The 25812-nt window shown below is 39.7% G+C and overlaps 1 protein-coding gene across 11 annotated transcripts in view; it reads left to right on the forward strand.

Annotated features, from left to right (window-relative positions):
* Positions 1-25812, forward strand: part of IARS1 (isoleucyl-tRNA synthetase 1) — a 103874-nt gene that overhangs the window by 18625 nt on the left and 59437 nt on the right. For all 11 annotated transcript variants that reach the window (XM_054387491.1, XM_054387492.1, XM_054387501.1 and 8 more), the window contains exons 8-12: positions 1930-1990; positions 4147-4242; positions 8140-8262; positions 9663-9754; positions 14439-14537. In XM_054387491.1, the coding sequence (XP_054243466.1) occupies positions 1930-1990; positions 4147-4242; positions 8140-8262; positions 9663-9754; positions 14439-14537 (471 nt within the window). The remainder of the gene's footprint in view (positions 1-1929; positions 1991-4146; positions 4243-8139; positions 8263-9662; positions 9755-14438; positions 14538-25812) is intronic.

Below are 25812 nucleotides of genomic sequence, written 5' to 3' on the forward strand. Positions count from 1 at the left end.
AGTACTCTCAGCTTTCCCACCCTCCCTCAAACCTGCCTTTTCTCTCCCTTGTCTTCCAGATGCAGATGGGTAAATTTTTGTGTGAGAGCAAATGGGAATACTTCTTTGTTTCACTGATTGAGATGGCTACCATCTGTATCAGAATACTTTCAGCTGCTTTGCACAAATGGATTGGTCTTGGTATATATTGCCCCACTTTTGGACATCGAGTGGCTTATTTTATTTAGCAGTGGTAGAGATGAAATTATTAATGATAGTTTTCCTTCCCTTATGGGACATTTCAGTCTATTTGCTTATTAAGCACTTCATTCCTTTATACTGGTTTCCACTGTTGTCTCCTGGGGTTCTAGAGAATCCAAACAAGATTTTTGGTCTTTTGAGAGGGAAATATTACTACGGTGGCCAAACATGAGTCTGTTAGTACTATAACTTAGGTCACAAGAAAGCAGCACTGTATAAATTTTCAGCTTGAAGTTCAGGATTTTGATAAAAGTATTTCAGAACTCAAAAGAGAAAATTGAGTGTGATCTACAACCCTTACCTGTCACTGGCTTGCATGAGATAAGAATGCAACTACATCTTTTTTCTTTTTTTTTTTTTTAAGCTAGTTCTAGTGCTTCATGTTCTGTGTCTGAGCATTCCCACATCTGTGTGACTGAGCACTGGGATGATTTTCTCTCATCTGATTCCGATTAAGCACCTCAAACATTCCTAAGCCTATTTGTAATACAAAAATATATAAACCATCTGTGAAGCTGTGGCTTAAAAATAGAAATTTCCCCTTTTCCTATTTAGTATGCTGAGCTGAGGAGTCATGCTCTTAAACTTGGCATTAAATACTGCTTGAGTTCCTTTCTGTGCAATGAAGCAGCTTTGAAGAGTTCTCCACTTGGAAGTAGTCAAGTGTTTTATGGTTTGGCCATTGTTTTGGAGGATGTGGATCAAGAAGAGTATAGGGAAGGCCTACAGCTGTGACACATTGAGAGAGCTATCCCATCTGTTAGATGAAGTTGTGTTTTAACTAGACATTTTCCTGAAGTGGATGATTCAAGCACTTTGAGGAGAATTCTGAGCAGTGAATCCCAAACTAATTTGCTGTCTTTGTCAACTGCTCTCAGGGGTCTGAAGAGAGACAGATCTACAGGCTCTCTCTGTCTTACATTTCTTGTCTGGCTCAGTTGGTTCCTCAGTCAGTCCAGTCTGCCTTGGGTCTTTCTCTGAGATGCTTGTGGAGAGTTTGGATGCCTAGTTTTAGAATGAGGAAGGAGATGTCTATGCTTTAAAAGCTGTATCACAATCTTCTGTGCATGTAACTTTTAGGTGGTTTGGGTCAGTGCTTACTGAGTTCTGTGGAACATGCTGAGCTATAGGGCTTTGTGATTATGAATGGCAAATTGAAATAATGCTTTATCCAGAAGCTCCTTGCCCAAGTTTACCAGAAAGGTTGTTGCTAATGCTGAACCCATACATAAATTTATGCCTGCTTGATTGGAAGAATGTCAGGTACTAGTGTACATGTTGACTGTTAAAAGAGATGTATTAATCACAGAATGGTCTGGGTTGGAAGGGACCTTAAAGGTCATCTAGTTCCAACCTTCTTGTCTTGGGCAGGGATGCTTTCCACTTGACCAGGCTGCTCAAAACCCCTTCCACCATGGCCTGGAACAGTTCTAGGGATTGGAAATCTGCCACTTCTCTGGACAACATGTTCCAGTGCCTTACCACTCTCATGTCATTAAGACACGTTACAGTTTTTGTCCAAGACCAAATTGCTCAAGAGGTGTAGAAATGGGAAGGAAACTATTGAGAAAATCCTTTTTACTTCACTCTGTGAAGTCAAATTCTATTTGGGATGGGGAAAAAGGAAACAACATATAGCATTCCTACCAGCTAAGTTGTTAATTTATTTGTGTAAATCCTTCTCCTCAGGTTTCCTGGCATTGCTCTCAAAGGCAAGAAATATAAACCACTCTTTGAATATTTTATTCAGGTAAGACAAGTTTTGTGTTGGATATAGGATACAAAGAAGAAAAAAACACAAACCCTTTTCTCCCCCTCTACTCTGCTCTGGTGAGGCCACATCTGGAATATTGTGTCCAGCTCTCGGCCCCTCATTTCAAGCGGGACCCCAGGGAACTGTTTGAAAGAGTCCAGCACAGATCCACAAAAGTGATTAAGGGAGTAGAACATCTTCCTTACAAGGAGAGACTGAGGGAGCTGGGGCTCTTTGGCTTGGAGAGGAGGAGACTAAGAGGTGATTTTGTTAATGTTTATAACTATGTAAAAAGGACGAGTGCCAAGAAGATGGAGTCAGGCTCTGCTCGGTAATGGCAAATGACAGGACAAGGGGCAGTGGGTGGAAGTTGAGGCATAGGAAGCTCAATGGAAACATGAGGATAAGTTTTTCACTGTGAGGGTGACAGAACACTGGGACAGGGTGCCCAGGGGGCTTGTGGAGTCTTCTTCTCTGGAGATACTGAAACCTCACCTGGATGTGTTCTTGTGTGATCCAGTATAGGTGATCCTGCTCTGGCAGGGAGCTTGGACTGGATGATTCTTAGAGGTCTCTTCCAACCCTTGACATTCTGTGATTTTGTGAAAAACAGCCCAAAACATTCTCAGTATTCCTTGTTTGTATTAGAAAAATGTGTCCTAGTAACATACTCTAGGTTGTATTCAAGTAGTTAAAAATCCTAGTGAAAGGCTGAAAAACAGAAATGTAACTTTTTTCTCTTTTTTTTTTTCTTAAGTTTTAAATCCACTCAGAGTAAGCATTTAGTGATAACTAATAGTTCGATTTCAGACTGCAGACACATTTACCACACATTTATATTTCAGCTTTGTTCGGTGAGCTTTTGTTATCTCCCTATTAGAGCTACAAATTTGTATTCACAGGAGAAGGGCAGACACTTCATAGTTAAAAGAGGTGTGAAGAGTTAAAAGCTTTTGCTAAAGTAACTACAGATATTCCTGTTGTGTTTTTTTTAATGGATGTCCTCCTATGCAGCGTTTAAGCACTGCTTTAAATGTCACGTAGTGAAGAGCACCCCAGCTGAGACTAGAACACGTAGCAGCGCGATACTAGAGAATTTATGTGTTTTTAAAAAGATTCTGATTAAAAATGGATTAAAATTTTCAAAGAGTTGAAGTGGATTACTGTACTGCTGGACAAGAAGCTGTTAACTTGTGTAAAGGATTTGGTCATAAGTGTCTGTACTGAAGCTTGTGTTGAAGTCAGCAAAAGTGAGAACCTCTGCAGGGAGCAGGACCTGTTATTGCTAGAGAAAGTTCAGGCAGAGCTGAACCTGAAAAACAGGACTGCAGGTGTAAAGGCTTGGAATGGATCAATGTTTTGAGTCCTGCTGCACTTCTGAGGAGCAGATGGGCGTCTATTGGTTTTCTTTTTAGAAGGGATATCTTATCTCAAAATAGGGATATCTTATCTCAAAATATCCCTCTTCAAAGAAAACCAGACCTTTTATTTGGTAACATGCTTGGTTCAGCTGTGACTGCAGTATTTTTTTTTTAAAACTACTTCTGCATTTAGGAATAAAAAGTAGCACTTTATTTTTTCCTAGCTGCGTACTGAACACACCAAAAATTGTCAGACCTTTTCTCAGCAATTTTTTTCTTTTCTTTTTTTACTTGATACTTGTCACCTTCTTTCTCTGGAGGAGACAAAAGAAAATACGTGACTGTGAAAGCAAACTTCTTTGTAAAATGAGAAGGTACAGTAGGTGTAGAAAAATGCAAGGAGACTTCTGCATATAGAACCCCTAGAGCTATCGTGGCTGTATCCTTGCTTACAAGAGTGTATTGATTTGTAGTCTGTGAAGCACAGAACTCTCTGAATATTTGTGGCTTGAGGAGTAATTGACTATGAGGACTTCTGGAGAGGTCTTAGGCTTAATCACATTTGACACTGTTTAAATGAAGTGTACAGTCTGGGTGTCCTAGCTGTGGGAAGTGATTTAACAATGTTAGGAATATATTTTACTGTGTCACTTGTTTTTGAAGCAGTTGTTTGGTCTTGACAGGTGGCTAGTGACTCTTGCATAGCCTGAAGAACTCTGTTTTGCTACATATGTGTGTGTATGTACATAAATACGTATATGTATACATGAAATCTCTATTTTTATGTTACAGTGCAAAGATAAAGGTGCCTTTTCTGTGGTAGTAGACAGTTATGTGAAGGAGGAGGAGGGCACAGGTGTGGTACATCAGGCTCCCTATTTTGGTGCTGTGAGTATGAATTGCATATCTGTAACCTTTGTTTTGTTCCAACACACATTGCTTGGCTTTCCAGCTGCTGGGGAGTGGCTGTCAGGGTGACTGATACTAAACAGTCTTCCCATTTGCTGCTTGAAAGGTAAGAATACGATGTGCCATTGTATTCTAATGAATTCTTGTGCTCTCTAGTGCCCTCTGTGTGCTAGAATGAGGATTTTAGATCTCCCTTGATTTGATTATAGTGGTCTTTGAAGTGAACCCACCACTGTATCTGATGAGTGTCATTGACCTTAGGGCTTTTGTTTTCACTTTTTTTTCCTAAAGCCTGAATTTATAGCTTGGAGAATGAATGATCTGTTGCACTGATAGTCAGGACAGGCTTTGCTAGGTGGCAGTTTTGGATGGTAACAGCAGTTCTGCTCAGCACACTGCCCCTCTTCAGTGTTTCAATTTCATTGCTCGTTGGACTTTTAGAGAATGAAGAAATGCTTTGTCTGCTTTTGTACTGAAATGCTGGTGTGAAAGGGTTTTGTTGCAATCCCTTCTTTTTACTGTCTTTATTATTCTTTCCCTCTGTCTATTCTTGTGAAGGTTAAGAGGGATAATTTTTCATGGGTATAATCACTTTGGGCACATGAATTTAATGCACTAGTTTAGACTCATTGTTCTCTATATGTAGTTTCCTCAGCCATTATCCAAAGATGCCCTTAAAAGCTTGCATTAGGGCTGCCAATGCCCTGCAATTAGCAATCCCTGGACCATGAGCTCTATTGTCATTTCCAGAAACTGTTTGCATTAATGATAGGCCTCTTTGTGTGAAATATCCCCTTTCTCTCTCTTTTTTTTTTTTTTTTTTCCCCCTGCATTTTTCTGAAGGGTGCCTCCATTATGGTGGTGTTTCCCTTGTCAAGATCAATATGACATGAAAAGATGTCTCAGCTTCATATAGCTGGCAAGAAAGGCAATTAGACTGGACTGTATGGTACTGGTTAATAAAGAAATTCATGGTAGCTGGTAAAACATTTAAGAATTCTTAAGTCTTGTCACACTACTTTCACCTCAGACACTCTCCTGTGGCTCAATCTTGCAAGTACTTGACAGACATGGTTTTGAGTCACGAGCTCTTGTTGTAGGAGATGGAATAAAGGAAATGATTAGATTGCTAATGGAGAAGGAGTTCTGGGAGAAACCTTCCCTTGGCTGCTCTTTTTCTTTGTACCTGCACAAGAGAGTTCAGTTGATGGGAAGCCTGACCTGCCTGTTAGAGCAAGGATTATCTGCCCTCTTACTTGGTTTTGTTATAAGCCCTCTGGGATTTGTGTAAACACAGAGGGGAAAAAAAATCCACGTTTGTCTCCTTCTTGTGGCAAGTCAGCAGTTATCTTTAAAACATGCATTTAAAATAACCCATGAGAGTATCAGTTCAATGCATTGCAATGAAAAAATGCATAAAATGTTTCTATAGGGAAAAAGTCCACTAACAAAACTTTGCACCAGTTAGCTAAGGAGCATCTTGACTTTAATGCATAATACATAGACCTGAGTCAACTGGCTGTAGTGCCTTTAGAAGGAAATTGCATAGTATATGTTGGCACTTCATGCTGCTACCTTTTTCTTTTGGCATGCATGTAATTCAGTTTTCACAGCTTGCTGGTACCTTTTGTTCTGAAAGACTCACAAATGGTTCTTGTTTAGGTTCAGGAATCCATCATTGTATAGCAGGCTCTGCGTAGAATAGTTCATGTTATGTGTATTGGCATTAAGTGTTTGCCTTTAAGATAGGCTTAGCTGAAAGGAGAGAGATCACTCATGGCTGTAGACAGGGCTGTCTGACTAATTCATTTGGCTTCTCTGCAGCTTCCTTTATTGGTATGTTGGAGGTACATAGCAAAAGGGGTAAGTGGAGCAGGAGGCAAGGGTCAGAGAAGAAATAGAGCACAGTTCTTCACAGGAAACATGTTTTCTCTCTATCCTTTGCCATAATGTAAGTCTCCCTACACTGGATGTTTTTAAGCCATCTCAATTCAACTCCACTGTTACCTAGAAGGGTTGGACCAGGTGATCCTTGAGGTCCCTCCAAGCTGGCATTCTATGAAGTAAGTCTCTTCAATAAATAGAGGTAGAAATAAGGTGGTTTTAATCGTACTTACTGACATGTATTCTGTGTGGCTGGCAGCCTAGAAATGTATCTTTCTTCAACAAATTTGAAGTGAAAATGCACCTTTGTGTAGTTCCAGGATGTGCACTTTCATTGTCATGTGGCATGCTTTTGCCAAAGACAAGCTGCCACACAATATCAAAGCAATCTATTATTGTCAGTTCATCAAAATTAAAGCTTCCAGAACAAGACAAACTTGTATTAAAAACTCTGTAAACTCTCTACCTCCAAATAAATGTGACAGTGACGTTCATCAGCTCAGGCATTTCGTCTTATATATCTACAGTCGACTTAAAAAGCTGTAGTAACATTTTAATTTGCCCTGAACTTCTGATGCCTGCTCAGATGGAGTCACAGAAGTTCTGAAGATATGTTACTGTTGCACAGCTTCAGTAAATTGCAAAAGTTTGCTTCATTTTTGCTCAGAGGTGCTGAAGGTGAACATTTTGACCTCACTGAACGTTTTGGCTTCATGTTTTTGTTGGTTTTTGAAATTTCAGATGGTACAGCATTGAGTTTTTATTGGTGAGCTGTGGAATAGCTTCTGCTTCATTCATTTGGTGTATAACAACTTCTGTTTGTCATCTTTTCAAAGATTTAATTGTAGCAAGGGTACAAAAGCAAACACTAGGACTTCTGGCCTGAGAAGAATTGAAATTTGTCTTGGCTTTACAGTGGAGTTTAGCATTTGCGGATTTCTTTAGCTGCCTGAGTATATTCTTGGGTTGTGATTACTGAGGCAAATCTTCATTAAATTAAAAGGCAGGTCAGTCTGGGAGGCTTGTGCATTCGAGTTTGAGTTCTTTAGAAGAAAGGAACTGACTGCAGAAAACCAAAATAGCAAAGCCCTTTATATATCATTGGCTGCATCAGTGATGCAAATCTAACTGAACCACCTCTTGACCCAAGTCCTGCCGAGTGGAAGGTTTGTTATTATGTTTTAGCTAGGTTGTGAGCCTGCCAAGCTTTGTAGTCTTTGCTGGCTGCTTCTTCAAAGCCTTTTACAATTCACTGCCAAATCAGGGTTGACGTTACTTCTGTTATCTGGCCTGTATTTTAAACACAGCAGTCTGCTTGCTGTATTTCAGCAATAGTAGCTGATGAAAGGCCAACGGAGAATGGGCATATCTCAGTTAATCTATTGACTGAAGAAGCTGGTTGACCAAATTGAGGCTGTATAGCCATGATAGCTGTCCACAGATGCTGGAGAATAGGAAGAGGCAATGGTCTGAAGTAAATGAGTGTTGTAGCTGAAGTGTTTTTTTGTTTCTGTGTGTAATACCTTGGTACATGAATTAGCCAACTTCACTGTGGCTATGGATGAGTGTCATCATCGTGAGATATCCTGTGGATTGACAGCCAGGCTTGTGTGCTAAACAGACACAAATCTTGGCTGGTACAAGAACATGACAGTGGTGGTCAGTTCCTTTGCTATGCAATAGTAGCTTGAAGCTGTTGACTGTATGCATGTATGTGTGCAGATAAAATCTGTGTGCTTGCACGTGCATGCATATGTACCTGCACAGAAGCACATATTCCCTCTACTAGGTGAGAGAATACCTATTCTGAAGAAATCATCTGTAAATCAGTCCTGTAAAATCCATCTTTTCCTGTCCATGTTTGGGTTTAGTCAAGGCTGAATGTTCTGCCATTCTTGTCCAGTCATCACATTTTGTATTTAATTTTTTTCCAAGGGTGAATATTTTACCCAGTACTTTGTTTCTTTAACCTGTCACTTGACTCTTCTGTAGGATGATTACAGAGTCTGCATGGATTTTAACATCATTCGGAAGGACTCTGTGCCTGTTTGTCCTGTGGATGCATCTGGCTGCTTCACAGCAGAGGTGGCTGACTTTGCTGGACAGTATGTGAAGGTTAGTGGTCTTGAAGAAAGTAAAACAGTACTTTATGCAAGTTAAATTTTACATATGGTAGAAGTCATCTTTTCTTTCCCTTAGTAGCTTTGTCTTCAAGGTGTCTGTGGGGTCTGGAAAAAAAATGCTTTAACATTTGCAACAGTGTTCCAGTTGTTTTATTATAGTATCTGAAAAACAGCGGATTTGAAACATGAGTAATACTGTGTATCTGGTAGTGAAAGGGAAGAAGAGCATCTCCCCTCTCTATCTACTGCAGAAGGAGTTTCACTTTCCTTGTTTTTTGTGGAAATGTGATTCATGAAGCTTCCAGGCAAGTATGCAAAGGCCTCTCTTACTTCTGGATGACTTCTGCTTTCCCAGATGTCATCTTCAAGTTTATACCAGCCAGTTAGCATAACTCGACTTGTCAGAGGAGAGAAATCCAGTCATTTTCACCACTTGTGGGATGTGTGGCAATGTGAATTTACTTGTCAATAGAGGCAAGAGAATCCCTGTAAAAGGAACCCATGGGAACTCCAGACTGCTACAGACACAGATAGACAGAATGGGGTGCCTCTTTAGTGCTGTGTGCCAAGACAACAAATAGTTTTTCAGCTGGTTTCCTGCTGCTACAGTTGGATAGCAAAGCATGTTCCTTTAAACACAATTTACTTGAAAAAGACTTAAAGATCTTGTATTGCATTTTAAATCAAACAGCTATGATTGCTAAGGCAAATAAGATAACACCAGAGGCTACATGTTTAGCTTTTTGCTCATGGTAATCTGAATTTAAGACTCCTGAAAAATACTGTAATGCTGAATTCTTAAAACAATCAGTTGTGGTGGGTTTTTTGCATCCCTTAATGTCATGTTGACACTTGTTCAATAGATTGTCTTTGATTTAACATTCAGCAATTTGACTGATCATTCACTTCCAGTTTAGAATGTAAATTCTGGTTGGTTACTGAGGTATTGTAAAAGATGCTTCAACTTTTGTAGCTGTGTTCATGGCAGAGGAATGTGCTGCAGTGAAGCCTAAATATTAGGCTAAGAAGCACCACGTGATTTGCTGCCACAGAATCGGAAGACTGAATGAAAGATTTAAGTTCTTGTTTAATATTGGGTTGTCTTGTATTAGTGCTACAGAAAGTCTGAATTTTGTACGCAGCTGTGGGCAGAGAAGGACTGATGCTGAATGCCAAGGTTTGGAGAGCCAAGTAGCTTGGTAAATGGAGTGTTACAGTGCCTCTGCTGCAGTAAGTGCATAAATTGTATAGCAGCATTTTGGAAATTTTTTGTAAGTACTGGATTATCTGTAGGTTTTCTCAGTTTGAGTAATGGAGACAACTCCTGTAGTCATTTACTGAAATAGTGAAATTTGTATTTCAAGGAAAATTTGTTTTCTTCTGTCTTTTTAGGACGCAGATAAGAACATCATTAAAGTTCTGAAAGAGAAAGGCAGACTGGTTCACAGTGGTAGTTTTAAGCACAGCTATCCTTTCTGCTGGAGGTAAGAAGAGAAGGGCATATGACTCTAAGATTGAGGGTTCTAACTAAGTAGTTCTTCAGGTTCGTTTCTCTTGACCTACTTAAATTTGTTAACAAGATTAACAGGCGTCACGATTATTCAATTAGGAGACCTTCAATTTTGGTTTAATGATCAAGTCAATTTTCTTTTGCCATATATTTGGTTAATTTAAATGTAATGCTGATTTTTTTTTTTTACTCTGATGATTTACAGATGTATTTTTGTACCATGAATTTCTTTTCCTTTAGGGTTACGTATATTATTTACTAACTACCTCTTGAAGATGGCTATAGTAAATCTAAAAAAGCTTATTTTCTAAGCAGCTAAGGTACTAAGTGTTAGAAAAGGATATTTTGGTAGCCTTTGCATTATATCACAGAATGTTTTGAAATGTTTGTGTTCAAATTTGCCGTGTTTTGGATAAAATAGCTACATTATAGCTGTTATCATAGTTACCTCTTTTTAACCTTGTAAAATCACTTCTTTCTTTGGAGTCTGATAGAGCCCAGTTGCTTATCCTGTCTGTCTTGCTGATTAGAAGCAGATAGCATTTATCTGCTGCAGTGGGTAGTACGTGCAAGCCATGAATGTTTTTCTGCTCAGTCATTATTCAGTGGAGCTCACAACCAACAGTTATGTCTCTGATCAGAAATAGCAATTGGCATGTTTATTATACCTGTGGGGACTTCTTAGAAATATTTGGGTTTGTCAACTAGAAATTCGAGATGAGCTCTGGAAAGGCAGGTAGGTGACTCAGCACAGTGGCCTGCCAGGAATCTTCCAATATTCCTTGTCAGACTGGGAATTCTGCAGAGGCTGAAGGACTCCATGTTCAAATCTCCATGGGCCTTTGGATATGACAAATACAGTCTAGACAAATTTAATCTAGATGTGAAGCTTGTTTTTATTAGTGTCCTCTGTGGTTTTAAATGTATACAATTGGTATGAGATGAAAAAATGTCAAACTTAGAAAGTTGTCTTTTAATAGGAATATTTATTAAATTGTTTCACTACAAGTGAAGACACTTAAAAAAATATAATCTTACTTCATATCTGAAGTGACTTGAACATTTTGAGCCCTGACACTTATATCACCTGTACTAAAGTAACTGTGATAAAAGCTTCACTCTTTTCTAGCTTTAATGCTATTAGATGAAGTGTTTTAGCAGTGTGCATTTGTCTCTAGTCTGTAGCAAGAATAACCTTCCCTTACTCCTGAATAGCATGATTGGTTTGTTTCCAATAGCTACATGGAGGAAGAGTGGGAATTACTTTTCAAGTTACGTCCTTGGTGATTTGGGACAGGTTTTGAAAAATGGCAGCCCAGAACCAAGCAACACTTCTGTGTTTTTCTTACACAGCAGTGCAGATGTACAGCCATGGCCTTTTGTAACACACCAGTCATATAGAAATGCTGATTCTGTAGAACATACTTAATCCTGCCACTCTGTTGACATTTTTGTTGATTGATGATAAGTTGCAGACAGCACCTAGCAGCAAATTATCTGGTGGGAAGAGCAGAATAATGGATTCTACTTGAAAAGCTCATTTCACTGCCATCACAAATCAAACCATAATTGGAATATGCTAAAAGTAGAAGAGTAGTTCTTAACTTTGAACAGAGTCACAAGTTATTTTGATTAATATAAGAAAACTTTGAAATCAGGCTCTTCTACTTCATGCACTATTGTTCATGCTTTTGCCTGGAACCAGGCAGTTGTTGAATCCTCAGTATGTGGAGATATTTTCCCTCTTCTTCTATCTTATCTGACTAGGGTCCTTCTCTACTTTTCCTTGTTATTGTGATTATGTAGTAATTTTCCATCAACTAAACTTGAAAACTGGAGAGAAGCAGCCAGTAACAAGTTGGTAAGTATATAGTAGATAGTTTTTAGGGAGAATTCCCCTCACTGAAATTGCTGAATATGGAGATTGTTGGTCAGAAGCACTTTATGTACAGGTTATGTCTTTAGATCCTATATGGTGTAGGTAGCAGTTGAAATAGGAAAGGTAACTAGCATGACAGCTGAAGTGTCCATCACAGCTATTACCTGCCATTCCATTAGGGAGCAATATTGGGAAGCTCTATCACTGGCATATAGAGAGCTTTGTCTTCTTCAAGACAGTGAAAACAAAGCTAAGAAGCATCCTGCGTAGCATGTGGCTGGTTCTTTAGAAATTGTTTTCTAAATTACACAAAAATGGAGTGGGAATAAGATCACAATGACTTGTATTAAACAGCCATGCAGACCAAAGCATGAGAAAGCTATTGGGAGTGTATAGTGCCCACAGAGAATGGTCTTTTCCAGTCTTTATCTTTTCAAGCATGAAGATAGCAGTGCCACAAAATCAGCATTCTCTGAATTGCAAGGAAGCAGGCAGAGCTCAGGTGCTTTTATTGCTCTGTTGCAATTCTATAGGACGTTTATAGGAAGAACAAAACATTCAGTTGAAACAGACAGGATTGTTTAGGCAGGAATTTTGGGACCATCAGTCTCTGATTTAAGGTCTGTCTGGGTGACTTTTCCCTCATCTTTGTATTGATGGAAAACACTGTCTTGTAATGGGTATTTCTCAGCAAAGAATTCAATATGGTTTTTTCAACCTTACCACCACTCATGAGAAGCAGAAGTGTGTCAGATCTCACTGTTTGGTCAGATTTTCAGTATGTTATTCTCTTCGTATCTCTTGCTGAGGAACTGTTTTGCAGTAGAGTTAGAAAAAAGGAAATATTTAGGATAAGTGTGCCATCTCCCCTTTCTTACCACCTTCAGGTAGGTGGAAACAGTGCTCTGTGGGTCCTTTGGAATGGTCATCAGGCATGATGAACTTAACTCTGTTAGGTTGAAAGCCTGGGAAATCATTACAGTTTCATCTGCTTGTCTTTTTCATAGTTTTCTTTGTCTGAAGCTACTTTTGAACTAAACCTTGTTTTTCAGTCATCCCCATCTGTCAGCTGCTAGAGGTTGGGTACCAGTTTATTGTTCCAGCATTCTTCTTGCAATATGTCAAGACCATGTGAGAAACTGTTGTTATCAGGTTCTTATTCTTGTTTCCAATAACTCAAGATCTTATATTTAATGCTTTTCATCATTCTTCAGCATATGTGAAACAAGATGCTCAGTGAAACTGAAACACTGCTGGAGTACTTCATAGCTTGTAGAATACTTTCTTTTTTACTGTGATCTTGTGACTGTGTGAGGAGTGAACTAAACTCTTCCCTTTTGTAGGCGTTACAACTTCATTTGAGAAGTGGCATGTCCCAGCTTAGTGCGCTTGCGCTAATTAGCTAGGCCACTACTACGTTGTTATCACATGGAGCTCTTACTATTTCCTGTAAGGTTATAGATATTTTAGCTATTAAAAGATACAGATAGATATGTATATCCTATAGTTAAAAGGAAATGTCTTCTGACATGTAGTATTGAGATGCAAGGTGAGTTCAGTTTTTGAAGGTGTGAGCAACCTTTGTTGTGGGTTTTCTCTTCTTTGGTTGGTGAGGCCAACCAAAGGAAGTGCTTGCACTTTAGCAATTTCATTGTACATCGTAACCTCCAGTAGGTTGCTCAAGTCAAATGAATAAACTTTTAGGATGGATTATTCATGGTAATGACTGTGTAGGAGAGAACAGCAGTTTCTCAGGGTCTTTGCTTGTGTTTCCTATTCCTTACTTCAGCATTCAGTGAAACAAAACTCACATGGGATGGGAGCAGTTGCAGAAGTTAAGTTTGCTTAGAATTGGTAACACTAAGTGCACAGACTGATAAATTCCTTAAATTACCTTTGAAAATTTGTATTTCAGCACATTCTGTAATACGACTACTTAAGGTCTCGATAGATTGTTCAAGTAACACATGTTCTTCCAAAGTATCTAGTGAGTAAATAATGGGTAAAAGTCATTACAAGAGAGTTCAGGCATTTCAAACCCTTCACATCCAGCCCATTATTCCAATCTGGAAAGAGACTAAGCCCTAGGGGATGGAACCTATCTGTAAGTATAGAGCTCCCATCCCATGTGAGTTTCGTTTCATTGAGAATTGAAGTAAGGAATATGTTAAGATATGTCTATCAACTTGTTTCATATGCTTATCTGGATCTTCTTCTTTCCTTCTTCTGGAATAGGATATTTTTTGAGTTAGCCCTGGGTAGTACTATTTTATATGATTTATCACCATTCTTTTAAATGCAAATAGTAAAACCATACCGTAATGTTTTTTCTGGTTTCTCAGACTGATACGGACATTAAAAAAAGATACAGATGGGCTTGCATGGGAGACTTAAATGTGACTCATTTTAATAGTTACTGAAGTTCACATCATTGTACTATGTAGGAACATAAATTTCAAATTTAAGTACCATTTGAATGTTCTCGTGATTGTTCTTGCTATACAAATTCCTTAAATTGCTGGGTTTGAAGGCTTTGCAAAAATCTTAGGTTTAGGGTTTGATTTCAAAACAATAGCTCACTGAAATAAAACTGTTTGTGTAATCTATAAAAAAAACCCCAACCTTTGTAACTGTGATAATATTTCAGGAACAATAAATTCAGTCTGTGGAAAGGGAGCTGTGTGCAAAAAGTACATTTGAAGGAGTACTTCATAAATAAGGTAGCACTGAAAATGTTTTTGTTTGTTTTGCTCTCTTTCCCATCACCTTCCCTCTACAGGTCTGATACTCCGTTGATATACAAAGCTGTGCCAAGCTGGTTTGTGAGAGTGGAGCATATGATGGAGAAACTACTGGAGTGTAATGCCCAGTGCTACTGGTAATGTCACCTGCATCTGGTTGTTTTTTGTGTGTTTAGGGTTGGGTGTTTAGGGGGGTGTGTGTGTCTGTGCTGGAGTTCCTTGCAAAGCTTTGGTTTACTGCTGGTGTGATCACTTCCTATTGCCATTGAATCTTCCTGAGGCAACGTACTGGACTGAGGCCGGTAACTAGTGTTAAATGGTGTTTTATTTCAGGTTTCACAAATGCATTGCTTGAGCAACAGGATAGTTTTCCTGGAGTAACAGGTATACCCTGCTTCAGTGCATATCAGCCCACTGCTTAAACAGGTTTGCGTGCAGTTGCCTTCATAATGTCAAAGAAGGCATTCTTTGTGGGTGTATGTGCTGGTTTGAGGCCAGCCAGAACATCTCTTGCCCCGAAAGGGACAAAAGAATGACACACGCAAACGGATTGGAGAGTGATGGAAAAAGTTAAAATGGAAAAACGAATTGGTGAAGCTACAGAAAACTACAAACTACAAAGCATAGTGGAAAAGAACATCCTAAAGCATACAGAATCCCCTCACAGGATTCCCAAAAGCTTCCCAGTCCTCCCTTCCTCCCACCTGAGGGTCTACCCAACCCCTCAGGGCTCTTCCTTCCCCCCCCCACTCCTACTGCTAGGCAAGTCTCAGGCTGGCCAGGTCTGAGACTGCCTCCCCCTCCATTCTCCTCCTGGCATTAGGCCTAGACAGGCCTAAGAGGCCTTGAGGATACTCCCCCGGCATTACCCGATAAGAGAGGACATCTCCCATGGGAGCAGAGGGAAGAAAGAGGAAGAGAATGACTCTGCAGATGGCCTTATAGGGTGCAGGATTTATGGGTAGAAATACGCCATTTCCTGTGTCCACTCCTCTGGGTGGGCACCCGGGACACCAGAGGTGTATCTCATGTAGCAGTGGCAGGGGGCATCCAGCCTAAACTGCCACAGCGTAAAAATCCTAGTGAGAAATAGATTTCAGAGTGTGAGTAGAGGTGAATATGCACTAATAATTTACAGTGAAATACATTAGAGGATCATTAAAAATACTTTTCAATCATGTTAGGCAATCCTGAGCAATTCAGCATGAGAGAAACTGCAAATGAAAATCAACCTGTGGAAGTGCACAGACTAAGCCTCCTAAAAGGGTCCACTTGAGAGAAGAATTTAGGCAGCTGTAGATACATGTTGTTCCAAATTGCAATTCAGTTTTAGATAAGCTTTTTCTTTACATCTACTTATTACAGACAATGACTGTTTTGTCGTAGCTGTATATGAAGAACAAAACCAAACACTTCTGCCCTGACGTATCGTTCCCCATAACTTCCCCCCCCCAGCCCAGCTCTGTTAGTTGTATCATAGTTGTAAGTAAATTTAGTGTCAGAAGTTACAGGAAATTTGCTACTAATGGCAGAAATAAAGTCTTTGTATAGGTAGTGTGAAATTGAAAGCAACAAATACATTTTACATACTAAATTAGCAGTAAGAAGGCACTCTGGTGATGGTAGCTGTTCTGAGAGTCAGCCATGGGTTGCTGGTATGTCAGTGAGAGAAGGGACTGTATCTTCTCTGCCTCTATAACTTTTTTTCTTCCTTTCATAATTAACTTGTTCCTGGGAAGTTGAGACCAGGTGAGGAAGATGTGGAAGTTACAGCCTTGTTCAGGTGTGTACTGTGTGCCATTTCAGTTGTTGTCCAGTCTTTCCATACACTGACTGCAGAAGAGCTGGGATTCCACCATGATGTGCCTCTGCTCAGCAAGTGAAATGATGTTTAAGAGAGTGACTCAACTTTCAGTGAACAATGACAGCTTATGCTGTGTTTTGTCATGGACAGCAGTTAGCAATTAAATTCTCCATGAGCAGCTTTTGCATAACTGCTTACGTGGTACAGGCACAGTAAATATTGGAATGTGTGGGAAAAGTTAGTGATCCATGCTGCAGACTGTCCAAAAATGCTGCAGCATTGGCTCGCTAATAACCACATGCTCAGTCTGGGTATGTGAGGAGATTTTATAGATTACTAAGTGTTGCTTTCTGTTTTCCATAACAGAACATACTGTGATCCTTCCTTTGGGGAAAAATAAGCTGGAGAGGGGGTGAAAGTGTTTGTTCTTAGCTTTAATTAGCTTGCTCAAGATGCTTTTACTGTTTCGATGACTGACAGTAGGCCTGCATACTTAATTTTCACATGAACATAAGAAAATGTAATGATCCTCTTAAGGAAGCGTTTGAATGGTAGAGTTTTGCTTTTCAGAAGCAAAGCTTCAAGAAGGAGCTACTTGGTGACCTCCACTCATCCAGGAGGCATTAGTATGAATCAGTAAGCAGTTTGAACCCTACTTCATCTGTATGTCTGAGTTTTATGTGGTGCTTACTATAAGTGTTTGAGAAGTGGGGATACAAGTGGACCTGAACGTGAGAGCTGCTTTTGTGGAGCACCTATGACAAAGCACAAATACAGGATGGTCAAGAAGTGGCTTGAGAGCAGTCTTGAGAAGGACTTGGGGGTGTCAGCTGATGAAAAACTCATCATGAGCCAGCCAGTGGTCTCTTGCAGCCCAGAAGACAGCCATGTCCTGGGATGCATCAAAAGAAATGTGACCAGCAGGATGAGGGAGAGGATTCTTCCCCTCTGCTCTGCTCTTGTGAGACACTACCTGGAGCACTGTGTCCAGTTCTGGTGCTGCCAGCCTAAGAGGTACATGGAGCTGCTGGAGCAGGTCTGGAGGAGGCCACAAAGATGATCAGAGGGATGGAGAACCTCCCCTATGGGGACACACTGCAAGAGTTGGGACTGCGCATCTTGGAGAAAAGAAGGCTTTGGAGAGACCTTAGAGCAGCCTTCCAGAACCTGAAGGGGACCTACAAGAGAGCCAGGAAGGGACTTTTTACAGGGAGCTTTTAGTGATGAGGGGCAATGGCTTTGAGCTGGAAGAGGGGAGATTTAGACTGTAGATTAGGAAGGAATTCTTTACAGTGAGAGTGGTGTGACACTGGAACAGCTTGCCCAGGGAGGCTGTGGATGCCCCCTCCCTGGAAGTGCTCAAAGCCAGATTGGATGAGGTCTTGAGCAACCTGGTATAGTGGAAGGTGTCCCTGCCAACGACATGAGGGTTGGAACTAGATGATACTGAAGGTCCTGTCCAGCCTAAACCATTCTATGAATCTATGAAGGTTGGATGGGAAGACCAAATTATTTTATTAATTGGCAACATTTAACATGCTCAGAATAAAAGTAACAGTTTGTTCTTTAGGCAGTTCTTGAGTCACAACATAATTCCATAACTGAATATAAAACCGATTCCTCAGGATTTCTTTCAAAACAGTAAGAGCTTGGAGATTTCAGGAGTCAGTTGGTGGGGAATATGGCTCCAAGTTGAGATGTATTATCACTAGTTGATTAATAATGGGATAGAAACACATTTCCAGTATGAGATTTCATAATTACTAGTTGGAATACACAATGGCTTTTGTTACATTAAGATGGCTTCTAAAATGTATCTTTCTAAAATAAAAAGGCATTACTTTAAAGTTTTTCTTCCTAGATTCTTCATTTCTTCAGTTTAATTTCTTCAGTGTAATTTCTTCAGTTAGTATTGAGAATGCTAGCCTTCTTCAGTAATCATTTATTTAAATGTTGGGAACTACATCCTTCCCAAAACCTACTTTTTTTTTTTTTTTGGTCGTTGTTGTTTCTGTTGAAGAGATTTGATCTCTGAAAGGTTCACAGCAACAATACTTAGCTTTAAAAAAATTATTTTTGGACTCTCTGGGGCTTCAGCATGTCCTGGAAATGAGAGAATTTGGGATAAATGCTTTTTAGGCTATATTAACCTTTGTGCAATGAGTTTGACTGCTTTGCTTTTTTTTTTATTCCTTGTAATGACTGATAGGTATATTGTCCCTGAAGAATAGCTGCACTCTTTATATAGATAGCCTTTTTGATGAAATAGATTAAGCAGAGTTGGACAAACTTTGCAACTTGATTGCATTCCTAATTGGTTTTTTAATGAACTAGCCTACTGATAAAGCCATAGTTATTCACAATTTATTAAAGCCAGCAACTGTATCTTCATTTTTTCGAAATGAACTCACTGTAGCTCTCAAGAATGCTTTCACAAGTAATGTGCCAGTAGTTTGTAAAATCATAAAACAATAAAACCCTCTCATCTTTCTCCCCACCTTGTTCTGCTCAGAATAGAAAGTAACTTGTGTGGAAGGTTGCTGAAAGCACAGAACTGGACCAGTATTTAGGAAACTGTGTGTCAGTCTTCTATCCAAGATCTCTTACTGGCTGTTTTCTTTACTGGCAAAAGAGGTGATTTGTTTAAAAAACATGTTGTTGCTTTAAAAAGAGGGGAGGGGTGGGGAGGATCTTATATTTCATATTCAGACAATCTATGACTTGAGATAGAGGGGCAAATCCAGCTGCTGTACGAATCAGAGCTGTCAGACCTTGGTTTCCTGTTTTATTGATATGGAGAGTTAGTTGCAGCTGGGTCCCTGGTGTAAGTGGTCTGAATTTCAGCCTTAATTGCTGTAGCTATCATCTTGTAGAATGACTTGTTGAAAGACCATTTCCTGCGTAACCACAGCCAAGCAGCTTGACCACCCCACCTTAGATTTCATTGTATAATATAGGACTAATTCCTGTCATCAATGTTCAGAATTGATATTAATTACAATATCAGAAGTTCCTGTAAAGAGTAAGTAAGTGCAAACTGTTGTAGCTCCCATTCCTGGCAGCGTGTGTAGTATTTTTATACTTGCAGGATGATAGGAAAGGTTCTGTAGTTTGTATTGAAATATCAGCTTTGAACTATTTTTAAACTATTTTTTCCAAATTTTATTATTATTTTAAAAACCTCCCTCACTTATCTACATCAATGATTCCTGAAAGCTTTACCTTCAGCTGGTGAGTCAGAGACTGTTGGGCAGCTCTGATGTTATTTAACATAGGATGAGCATCAGTGGAGGGAAAGAAGTGATAAAAGATAATAAAGGACTTGAAAGAATCTAAATCTTTTGTTCTTGCATCTTTTTGGCATTAAAGAAGTCAAGCATTGTAATGAAGAGCTTGATGTATAGGTCCATAGTTGAAGGTATCCTTTCATCACTTAAACTGTTAGTTGTTATCGAAGATACCAGACCGAGCATATCCAGCAGGCCTTTTCGCCAGAAGTGGATTTTCTGCTTTACTGAGTGTGGATTTTGCAGGTCCTGCAGCTCCTGTATGAGTACTGTAAGACCAAGTGTTTTCACATGCATCAATCACATTTGTCTTCTGAGAAGCTTTTCATCTTGGTCTTTCTACTCTTCGACCAGCCACTGCCTTTGCTGAACAGCAGACTGTCTTCCACCTTTCGAAAGGTGTGGTCTTGATCACAAGCGATGCTTGGCTGGGATCATAAACCTTAAGGCTGGAGGGTTTATGATACATCAAAAGATGGGCTGTAGAGCCCATCTGCAAGAGAAAACTAACATCTGTTCTACTAAACTTGTCATTTTTTTGTGCAGATGAGAAATCTGAGTCTGTAGCGGGGTGACAGAATTATAGCATAATGAAGGGAATCAGTTTCTGAGTCCCTTCCTTTCCTCCTTTGACTCTTTTTAGGATGCTTTGTAAGATTCCTTCCTAGTTTGTGAGCGTTAATTCAGTACATATTATCTGAGCAGCTTCAGGTGTGTGTGGAGGATTGGCTCTTTCTTTCTTTAATATGACCACGCAATTATAACTGTTCTTTTCGAATCATCGGTCGCACTCAGGAAAGGTGAACAAGCATTAAGTCTCTTCTCCGGCAGGGACTGTGAGGTGTATAGCCAAGGGCAGTCAGCAGATGGCAGCATTCCCCGACGTAAAAATCAAACGAGCGGCACTGCTACAGTAGGAGGTGAAAAAAAATTGCTGCAGGGTAAGCTTTGTGGTTGTCTAATTTAGAGCAGCATAAGTCAGAAGATTTTATTAGTTGCTGTTATCAGACGTAGTTGTGGATTAGAAGTGAATTTTGAGGCTTGAACCTGTTGATTTTGATTACTTGTCTTCTGCTGTGTCCTATTTTTGCTGTTTCCTCTCCAAGCCTCTTGAGCAGAGAGATTGCTGTTTATGTCACCAATACAGGAGGTATCTTTCCACTCCCAGTAAATGATCATCAAAAGCTTGTTTGGTTCAAGTGATACCTTAGTAAATGAAGACTCCAAATACCAGTTCACTTAAGCAATTACAGCATGGTGTTCTCAGGCAGCTGGTCAATCTAGCTGTGTGTGCAGTATGTTGAATGTCTGCCACCGTTACAGGAATGCAAGCAGATTAATATGTATAAATTGAAGTGAGTCCTAAGTGGTGGGGCCATGTAAAAGTGCTTTAACTACAAACGTGGAACTATTCCAAAAGAAACTGTATAGAAAGAAGAAAAGTGGAAGCTTGATTTCTCACTGGCATCAGGACACAGGGATTTTTTTTTTCCCCTCACTGGTAAGAATAAGAATTTTAGTAGCCATTAGCATGATGTCTGGGTCCTACAAACAGGATTTTTTAACATTTTTTTTAAATGAGCGTTTCCAAAAATTGGAGGTTATAGCATTGCTTAATCTTGCCCTGTCAGGCAGCTGTGCGCTGCTGCTGGCGGGTTATGATGCAGTCTGCAGCAGCATTGCAGTCTCATGCTGAAGTGTTTGTTGCTATGGGAACCAGGATAAAAGAGTGAAGAAAGGCACTGCTGTATCAGAATGATTGAAAGCACTATTCATTTAGTAAATGTAAGCTGTGTATTAGCAGAAACTTCTCTTGCGGTGGAGGAGGCACCCCATATGAGCTTGGGTTTTGTGGTTTTGCACTGCTCTAATAAGCTTTCCTGAATTGAAGAGGAGGAGTCTGCTGCAGTGGAAAATCTGCATGCTTTGCCCTCCTTCTTCCCCTTTCTTTCCTCCCACCTCCCCCGATGTTTAATTAGGTCCGTGATATAGATTGGCACTAATTAAAGTGTCAAAAGGGCATGAATAGTTGCTTATTTTATCTCCTTGAATTAAAAACCATTAAAAATCAATTTGAGGGCATGTTGAAGGAGGCTTGTTATTAGAGTAAATTAACATAATGGAATTTAAGACTGTGTCTTCCCAGAGTTGGTTAATATCTAAAAAGAAAAGCAAATTTAACACCTAAAACAGCCTAAACAAAGCTGTTATCCTATGCATTTAAACATTTTTAGTTAAATGATGTAAGATCATTATTTCATCAGCTTTGGGTTTGCTTTTATTATTCAGCTACCCTCTGGAAGAATGACTTCTGTCTTCACAGGCAGAGAAGGGGTTCCTGATTTCCAGTGTCACTTGGAAAGTTACCATGTCACCAATCAAGATGGGAGGACTGCGACCATCTTCTCAGAACTGAACATAGCAGATGCTGTCTGCTAGCTTCCTGATTCACATTACTTATGATGGTGTTTTGTGTATGAACTTTTTAACTTAACTCTTGTGGGACTGTTTTTCAAATAATTCGTAAGCTAAGGGCTTCCTTTAGTTAGTAATTATGAAGTAAATCTTACCCAGTACATAAAGCTGCTGTGGCTTTTCAAAGAATGTCAGGAATAAACTTAGCTAATGAGAGGAATGATGAAAAGTGAGAAAGGATTAGTATATCTCTGTATAACATCTCAAACAGCTTTTAATGGTAAATTGGTGATGAAACATTTGAGGCTTCTGCTGTGGCAGTATTTGACAGCTGTTTATTTCAGTGATGGTACTGCTCTGAGACAGAGTTCCTGCAGTCTGTGACTAGGGCAAGGTGAGCCAGCTTATGGAGTCATGCAGAGCACATCTGAGCTTTGAAAAGGGATAATAAGTTGAATTCAGTATTTGCAATTGTTTTATGAGTACAAAAATACTTCAGAATATGTGTACAGAAAAGGAAGAGATGTCTAAAACATTTTAATAAATTTACTTCTGGATTATGTAATTTAGATTTTTACTCTTCTAGAGATGAGTCAGAAAGGAAATATACTGATATTAATGGATGCTTTTCCTTGGGTATTAATTGGTGAGAAGTAACTGGATTAGTAGCCATGGTAACTTACTGTTCCACACCCATGCATGCTCTGGGATTGGAGATGGTCACTAATTCTCTATTTTCAAATCCATGCCCACTTTGCTAGTGTGACTTAGATGCTGAGTAGGCTAGTATGTTAGTCTGTAGACTTTGAAGGCAAAACACTTTCTAGTGTGATAAACTAATAAATGTTGTTGAAGGACTGGATTTTGGTTTGTTCTTCATGGGCTGTTTTGGTTGTCAAATGGAATTTTTATTTTAGACACTAAGAAAATGAGTAGGTGCCAGGAAAGGATATGGAATTTCACTGAGCAGAGGACTTAGCAATGCATGAATTCAGCAAAACCCCAATCTGCAAAAAATAGGAAGAAACTGTCAAAATTGTGCATACAAATTTGGAGCAAACTAATAATTTTCATCATCTCTACCTTATTAAGAGTTTTGATGTTTTGAGAGAAGGTAGAAATTAGCATTCAAACAGGCCGAAACTGGTGTACTTCTACTCAAATTCTGATTCATGATTTGACAAATCAGTATTTCTTCCGTTGTGTCATGAAGTTCAGTTCCCTGAATTTTTCAGCTGCTGAAATGTCTGCGTCCTGAAGTTTATTTAATTGCATTATCCTGGGTGCCAAGAAAGTAGAAATAGCTATTATCCCACACAGTTCTACAGGCATGAATCAGGAGCTTCATGACCTGCTGAGACAGCAGTCTCCTTAACCTTGCTAAATGTTTGAGAAGCAAGTAAGAAATCCTATCCCTGTCATTTTGCAGAGAAATTTGAAGGTCAAAACCAACACAAATTGTAGGCCAGTTGGGAAATTTAAAAAAAAAAAAGAAAAAGGTGTTTTTAACAGCACAGTTGTAGGAGCTGCAGCAGGATTGTGTTAGGAGAGAGGTTGCTGCTTTCATTTCACTTGCAACCTTGTGGAACTGTTTGATGCTGAAGCTTGACCTTTCCTGAGATCTGAAGCTATTCAGTGGCATTAGCAGTGGGTTACTCTGCATGGGCTGTGGCACTGCTCACCTTGCTTGTCATAGCCAGCTGCAAATTCAGTGCTCACTAGCAGAAAAATGAAGCTTGTGTTTTCAAGCTGTTTGTAATAAATACCCAATTAGGTATGAAGAGCATCTGTACTGGCACATGGGAAAGTCCTTTTTTCGCTATATCTTTTTGTTATAAAGTAGAAATGTATTTATGGGTGGTTTTACTTCTTGAAGGTTTTTTTTTTTTTTGCTGCTGCTTTTTTTTTTTTTCTTCTTTAGAGCTTTTTAAAGCTTCTAAATACCCATGCTGTGAGGATAGTTTTGTTGTGCAGTCAGTGTTTGGCAAGGAGTGTAGCCATTAACTTTCAGGGGACTGTCAGCTTTTGGATTTAAGCAAGAGGTGTTTAACAGAGCCCAACATTTCCTGAAAGCTAGGGACCAGTATGAGTAGTGATTCAGTCACAGAATAGTGGTGGTTGGAAGCTACTTCTTGAGATCATCCAGTCCAACTGCCTTGCTAAAGCAGGGTCACCCACAGCAGGTTGCCCAGGATCACAATGTCCAGGAGGGGTTGGAGTCTGCTCCAGGGCTCCAGCACCTCACAGCAAGTTTTTCTTTATGTTAAGATGGAACCTCTTGGGTTCCAGTTTGTGCTCTTGTTCTGTCACTGGGTACCACTGAAAAGAGTCTGGTCCCATCCTCTTGCCCCCTACCCTTTAGCTATGGATTAGCATTGAGAAGATCCCCTCTCAAGTCTGCTCTTCTCCAGGTTAAACAGCCCCAGGCCTCTCAGCCTTTGGTCCTCCCAGAGATGCTTCAGTCCCCTCAGCATCTCTGTAGCCTCTTCAGGACTCTTTCCAGTAGTTTCTTATCTCTCTTGAACTGGTAAACCCAGAACTGGACCCAGTACTTCAGATGTGGCCTCTATTCATGGTTTTATCATGATCTCCAAGTCACAATTCTCTCAGGAGAATACAGGTGGAAAAACTGGGGGAGGCTGTTGGCTGACAAGACTGAACACAGTATGGCATAGTCACAGGGTGACTGAAATTACTGGTTGGGAGAGGAGGGAGCAGGATTCACCAGTGGGTGCTGCCCTCACTCTTAGTTGAATAAAACAAACTTTCTGCAAATGTAAGAAATCATGGAAGAGTAGAAAAATGCTTCCTTAAATAATAATAATACGTACCTGTGGCAGGATGTTGTCTTTAATAAAATTTCACAGAAGTATACCAAGAAAAGAAGATTAAAGAGAAATGGAAAAACCCTACAGAAAGAGTAATTTGTAGTTGGTGTAACATAACGATCTGGTGTTAGAAAGAACATTGTCGAGAATGCTCCGTTCTGTCTTCCCAGCCTAATGTGCTTCTGATTATATTTTTTTTTTTCCTGTTAGGTAGGTGAGTCAGAAGTGTTAGAAATATTGCTAGCTGTATCTAGTGAGACTAAACAAAAGAAACAGCTTTCAGTCTCAAAGACTGGTGTGACTGGCAGGGCTGTTCTCTGCTGCAGATACCTCCTCTAGTTTGTTCCCAGCCGGAGGCTGTCTGCTGTCTGGGTAGCATCTATGGGCAGCATCTGTGTGGTGGTAAGAACCAATTGGTTTAAATAATGCTGTTTTGAGTGATGGGCTCAAAATGTGTTCGAGATACAGGTTCTTTTTATTTCATTTGATGGTTATGTCAGTGTTATTTCTGTACTGTACCTCTAGAGCCATAAATTGTTGCAGATGCGGTTCGGAGTGCATGAGGTGGTTTGTGTTTTATGTTCCACTAAAAACTGGCAGCACGGTCAGACAATTTTACCAGAAGAGGTAAATTACATACTTCTGTAGCTCAGAGAGAGAGATCACACCACATACATTTTTGTGGTTAATGTCCACTTTGGGGATAAAATTAATTTTTATGCATGTTTTGAGGCGGTAGAGTTGAAACTCTTAGCATTTTAATGTCTTTGGGGGATTGTTTCAGCCTCTAGCAATGTTAAATGGGACTAATAATTTCAGCTAATCAGTGTCTAACAACTTCTGAAAAATGGAAACTAGTTTAAGAGGGATCTAAAGAGAAGTTTTCCACATTAGTGGAATGTTAGGCAAATGCTAACGATCTTTGTAGAATTTCCACTTGTGTTTGGAGAGAGGGTCTCTTAAGGTCACCACAAGAAGTTAATAGTACTGAGTCCCACTCTAAAACAAATTGGGAAAGCCTGTGTACATCTCTAGATTTCAGAGCAGAGATATAGATATCATGAAGCGTTAGCCACTG

This window comes from Indicator indicator, chromosome 15 (assembly GCF_027791375.1).
Source record: "Indicator indicator isolate 239-I01 chromosome 15, UM_Iind_1.1, whole genome shotgun sequence".
Taxonomy (NCBI): Eukaryota; Metazoa; Chordata; class Aves; order Piciformes; family Indicatoridae; genus Indicator; species Indicator indicator.